At 38.2% G+C, this 6,489-nt stretch overlaps 1 protein-coding gene across 1 annotated transcript in view; it reads left to right on the top strand.

The window, feature by feature from the left end:
• LOC111473376 (basic form of pathogenesis-related protein 1-like) overlaps positions 1-1,100 on the top strand; it is a 3,964-nt gene extending 2,864 nt beyond the window's left edge. Inside the window, exon 2 of the mRNA XM_023118918.1 lies at positions 585-1,100. Coding sequence (XP_022974686.1) covers positions 585-1,100 — 516 coding nt within the window. The remainder of the gene's footprint in view (positions 1-584) is intronic.
• The last annotated feature ends 5,389 nt before the right edge of the window (positions 1,101-6,489 follow it).

The following is a 6,489-nucleotide window of genomic DNA, read 5'->3' as shown; positions in this document are numbered from 1 at the left end:
GTTACTTTTAGAAAAAGGAAAAAGAAATACAAAAATTCACAACTCAATTAGTAGTAAATATTTTTAATCTAAAATTCTTTTTATATAATAAACCCAATCTAAATAGGTTATAAAATTTTTAGGTTAAATTAGTTCATTTCGTTTACTCAAAATTTTAATAAAATATTAACATTATTTATTTATTTTTGAACATTTAATTAACCAATTCAATTTTAATACATATTTTAAAAAATTGGAGGAGAATAAATAAATAAAATTATGAAACTAAATAAAACAATAAATATATACCTACAAGTAAAAATGTATCTTTTAAGATTAACCATAATCGGGTGGATTAAGTTTCATTAATCCTAAAAAAAAAAATCATAAATTAGCTAAATCTAGAAAATTTTCATTTATTTGAAGCTAATCCAAACAAAAATCTAGCTCGTAATTAAACATGGAAGCGAGAATGAATTTATTCTCTTTGAATTCCCAAGCATGACATAATTAGTTCATAATTCATGGTTTTACCCATCACTTTCCATATTAAGTTTTCCATCTCTATATAAATCATTCCCTCATTCTCAATCTTCATCTCATCTCTCATCGGAATTATGTGGACTCAAACCCTTCGGATCATGGCCGCTTTCATGGTCACTTTCATTTTCCTCCTCGCCCTAACCAAAGCTCAAAACGCCCCCGGTGACTACCTCGCGCTTCACAACCGAGCTCGAGCCGAGGTCGGCGTCGGGCCCATGCAATGGAGCAACACCGTGGCCGCGTACGCTCAAGCCTATGCGGAAAAAAGAAAGGGTGACTGCGCCATGATTCACTCAACCGGGCCGTACGGGGAAAACATAGCCGCGGGCTACTACCCTGAGTTCACCGGGGCGGATGCAGTGAAGCTGTGGGCGAACGAGAAGCCGCTGTATGATCATGCATCGAATAAATGCGTGGGTGGTGAATGTGGGCACTACACTCAGATGGTGTGGCGGAGCTCGGTGCGGCTTGGATGTGCTAGAGTGCCTTGCAAGGCTAATTCTCAGTTTGTTGTTTGCAATTATGATCCTCCAGGCAACTATATTGGGGAAAAGCCTTATGATTCTTGGGTGGTATGAAGAGATTTGGTTTTAAAATTTTTATGAATATTAATAAAGTTTGTGAGAGAATCATGAATTTATTTATTGAAATAAAACTACGATATTGTCTACAATAGTATTATATTGTCTAGAGCATAAACTCTTGTTGCTGTGTTTTGACTTCCTTACTTATAAACTCATGATCATAGAGTCTCCCCTCTCATTAAGTACACCACATAGAGCCACATTTGAAGCCTATAGATTACCTATGATCATAGAGACTCCCCTCGAACTAAATACACCATAGAGCCTCCCTCGAACAAAATACACCATAGTGCCTCCCCTTAAGTCGATGGATTTCTAAAAGAAACTCCCTTTAATCGAGACTCGACTTCTTTCTTCGGAGACCTTGAACAAAATACGAAATTTGTTCGACACTTTTAACTACGATTTTTAGGCTTACAACTTTTTCGTTCGACATACCTAAGTTAAGTTCATAGTTTGATACCATGTAACTAATCACGAATCTCTATAATGTTATATGATATTTGTCAACTTTGAACATAATATCATGGGTTTGCTTCGAGCTCCCACAAGAAGTCATGTTAATGAAAATGTATTCTTTAGTTATAAATCTATGATCATTTCCGAACAGTCTTCAACATTGAGAGCATCAGCCACCAGCCAATTGTTGTTCCAAGTCACCCGGAAGAAATGCCCTCGGCGGAGATGCGGAAAACCAGTTTAAGGTGTTTTCAGCCTCCAAATCGAGAGAACCACGACGACGGCGATTAACTCCGCTGCAGTATGATACCCACGCAGGAGACGAAGACTCACTGCCACAACCTACCGCCGTTTACCAGCTCTGAATATGGAGACCAACGGGGCCGGAGAGACTAAAGGACACCCGACGCTCAAAAGGCGACCATTTTTTTTCTTACTTTACTTATTGGCACTCCATTCGTCTTTTTCTCGGCCTCGTGGGAAAAAAAACAATAATAATAAATAATCAAAATGGTAAAATCAAAGAAATGCCTGTTTTTGTTTAATTACTGAAATTCCCTTTTATCGAAATACTGAAATACTGAAATTTGATAGGTACTGTGATCATTGGGCAATGCTCATGGAAAACTTCTTTAGTACTGGGTTTGGTGGAGAATGTGATTCCTGCACCAATATGACACATTGTTTTAACAGATACCAAGAAGAAGCACATTGATGATCATAAATTGAAAGATTTCAAAGCAAAGAATTATCTATTTCAAGCATTAGAACGTTCGATCTCGGAGACAACCCTCAACAAGGATACAGAAACTCAATTCATCATACCTGATGATGGCGTTGAGGATCCATTGACCTATAAACAGGCAATGAATGATGAAGATAGAGATCTGTGGATCAAAGCCATGAATCTTGAAATGGAGTCAATGTACTTCAATTCAGTCTGGGAACTTGTAGATCAACCAGATGGGGTAAAACCTATTGGTTGCAAATGGATCTATAAGAGGAAACGAGACCAAACCGGTAAGGTACAAACCTTTAAAGTTCGTCTTGTAGAAAAGGGTTATACCCAAAGAGAGGGGGTGGACTATGAAGAAACCTTCTCTCCTGTTGCTATGCTTAAATCGATTAGAATACTCTTGTCTATTGCCACATTTTATGATTATGAAATTTGGCAAATGGATGTCAAGATAGCCTTTCTAAAGGGCAATCTTGAAGAGAGTATCTATATCGCTCAACCAGATGGGTTCATTAAACAAGATCACAAGCATAGGGTTTGCAAGCTTAAAAGATCCATTTATGGGTTGAAGCAAGCATCTCGATCCATGAATATAAAGTTTGATACCGCGATAAAACCTTATGGCTCGAAACAGAATGTTGACGAACCTTGTGTTTATAAAGGATAGTCAACTCTATAGTAGCTTTCTTAGTGTTATACGTTGACGATATTCTACTCATTGGGAATGATGTGGGATTTCTGACTGACATTAAGCATTGGCTAGCGACACAATTCCAAATGAAAGATTTGGGAGAGGCTCAGCTTGTTCTTGGAATCCAAATTGTTCATAATCGCAGGAACAAAACACTAGCATTGTCTTAGGTATCGTATACGACAAAATGTTGATTCGATATAAAATGTAGGACTCCAAGAAAGGATTTTTACCTTTCCGGCATGGAGTTTATTTGTCGAAGGAACAAAGTCATAAGACACCTCAAGAAATTAAGGATATGAGACACATTCCCTATGCATCAGCAGTCGGTAGTCTGATGTATGCCATACTATGTACCCGACCTGACATATGCTATGCTGTGGGAATTGTCAGTAGATATCAGTCCAATCCGGGACGCGTTCATTGGAATGCCGTTAAGAATATCCTCAAGTTTCTTAGGAGAACGAGAGACTATATGCTAATGTACAGTGCTAAGGATCTGATCCTTACAAGGTACACTGACTCAGATTTTCAGACCGATGTAGATTCGAGGAAATCGACATGAGGATTTGTCTCACTCTGAACGGAGGAGCAATAATATGGAGAAGCATAAAGTAAGGTTGCATCGCTAATTCTACCATGGAGGCTGAGTATGTTGCTGCTTGTGAAGCAGCGAAAGAATCTGTATGGCTTATAAAGTTCTTAACTGATTTGGAAGTCGTTCCAAACATGCATCTTCCCATCACTCTTTATTGTGATAACAGTGGAGCAGTTGCAAATTTGAAAGAACCAAGAGGGAAGCTACTGATAATACAACAACAGTTGTTGATCAAGCTGGTCCTTCAACAAGAGTTGTTGATGGAGATGACACTTCTGGTCAATCCCATCCTTCTCAAGAGTTGACAATGCCTCGACGTAGTGGGAGGGTTATAACTCAACCTGATCGTTACTTGGGTTTCGTAGAAACTCAAGTCATCATACCTGATGATGGCGTTGAGGATGCATTGACCTATAAACAGGCAATGAATGATGAAGATAGAGATCCGTGGATCAAAGCCATGAATCTTGAAATGGAGTCAATGTACTTCAATTCAGTCTGGGAACTTGTAGATCAACCAGATGGGGTAAAACCTATTAGTTGCAAATGGATCTATAAGAGGAAACGAGACCAAACCGGTAAGGTACAAACCTTTAAAGCTCGTCTTGTAGAAAAGGGTTATACCCAAAGAGAGGGGGTGGACTATGAAGAAACCTTCTCTCCTGTTGCTATGCTTAAATTGATTAGAATACTCTTGTCTATTGCCACATTTTATGATTATGAAATTTGGCAAATGGATGATAAGACAGTCTTTCTAAACGGAAATCTTGAAGAGAGTATATATATGGCTCTACCAAATGGGTTCATTGATCGGATCACAAACATAAGGTTTGCAAGCTTAAAAGATCCATTTATGGGTTGAAGCAAGCATCTCGATCCTGGAATATAAAGTTTGATACCGCGATCAAATCTTATGGCTTTAAACAGAATGTTGACGAACCTTGTGTTTATAAAAGGATTGTCAACTAGCTTTCCTAGTGTTGTACGTGACGATATTCTACTCATTGGGAATGATGTGGAATTTCTGACTGACATTAAGCATTGGCTAGCGACACAATTCCAAATGAAAGATTTGGGAGAGGCTCAGTTTGTTCTTGGAATCCAAATTGTTCGGAATCGTAAGAACAAAACACTAGCATTGTCTCAGGCATCGTATATCGACAAAATGTTGATTCGATATAAGATGTAGAACTCCAAGAAAGGATTATTACCTTTCAGGCATGGAGTTCATTTGTTGAAGGAACAAAGTCCTAAGACACCTTAAGAAATTGAGGATATGAGACACATTCCCTATGCATCAGCAGTCGGTAGTTTGATGTATGCCATGCTATGTACCCAACCTGACATATGCTATGCTGTGGGAATTGTCAGCAGATATCAGTCCAATCCAGGACGTGCTCATTGGACATCCGTTAAGAATATAATCAAGTATCTTAGGAGAACGAGGGACTATATGCTAATGTACGGTGCTAAGGATCTGATCCTTACACGGTACACTATGCTAATGTACGGTGCTAAGGATCTGATCCTTACACGGTACACTAACTCAGATTTTTAGACTGATGTAGATTCGAGGAAATCGACATCAGGATCTGTCTTCACTTTGAACGAAGGAGCAATAATATGGCGAAGCATAAAGCAAGGTTGCATTTCTGATTCCACCATGGAGGCTGCGTATGTTGCTGCTTGTTAAGCAGCGAAAGAATCTGTATGGCTTAGAAAGTTCTTAACTGATTTGGAAGTCGTTCCAAATATGCATCTTCCCGTCACTCTTTATTGTGATAACAGTGGAGCAGTTGCAAATTCGAAAGAACCAAGAAGCCATAAGCGAGGAAAACATATTGAACGCAAATATCATCTCATAAGGGAGATTGTGCAACGAGGAGATGTGATCGTCACACAGATAGTTTCGGAGCACAACATTGCTGATCCATTTACAAAGCCTCTCACGGCTAAAGTGTTTGAAGGGCACCTAGTGAGTCTAGGACTACGAGTTATGTAATCTAGGGCAAGTGGGAGAAAAGGCATGAGTATGTGATGCCCTAGTTTATTGTATTTATGTCTCTCTCTACTCAACGTTATAAAACCCCACTGGAGTTTTAGTCCAAGTGGGTGTTTGTTGGGTTTTATGTCCTAAAACTCATAGTTTGTAAACAAAGACATATTCTATTTTCCATAAAGTTATTACTGATGTTTATTCAGTAAAGATTGTTATTGAATAAAGTGAACTTTACGATCATTAATCTAAATCCAATAAACTAAGAACACTTTGGCTATAGTATGATTACTTGAACTATATGTAGAGTCTCTCTTCATATATGCTAAATCCCTCCCAAGTTTAGTCACTCACCGGATTCAACAATTCTGTTCTAAGGACGGAGGATAGTGGAGAAGACACTAGTGGTGGATCTAAACCGGATCGTGAGGAAAAAAGAATTTGAACTACAAAAGGTTAGTATTCAAATTCATTAAGTTTTAATACTTATGAACATGCTAGTTATTTACTATAATTGATGTTCTAAAAGTGCCAAAGATCCAAATTGCTTCCGCATGTGTTATATTAGCACCATCAGTGGGCACTACACTCAGATAGTGTGAAGGAGCTCGTTGCAGCTTGGATGTGCTAGAGTGCCCTGCAAGGCTAATTCTCAGTTTGTTGTTTGCAATTATGATCCTCCTAGTAACTAGATTGGGGAAAAGTCTTATGGTTCTTCTTTGTATATTGGGGAATCTCCACAATAATATGATATTGTATACTTTCTCCCCTAAAAGGAGAATGAATGCAATCATGAATTTCTACAATTTTATGATATTGTCTACTTTTCTACCCAAAATTGTAAAAATAAATGGAGAAAATTAACGAGTTTTAGAAATCATATCTTGACAATGGTACGATATT

The sequence above is a fragment of the Cucurbita maxima genome, unplaced genomic scaffold (assembly GCF_002738345.1).
Source record: "Cucurbita maxima cultivar Rimu unplaced genomic scaffold, Cmax_1.0 Cma_Scf00117, whole genome shotgun sequence".
Taxonomy (NCBI): domain Eukaryota; kingdom Viridiplantae; phylum Streptophyta; class Magnoliopsida; order Cucurbitales; family Cucurbitaceae; genus Cucurbita; species Cucurbita maxima.
This window is presented reverse-complemented; position numbering and strand designations above follow the sequence as displayed.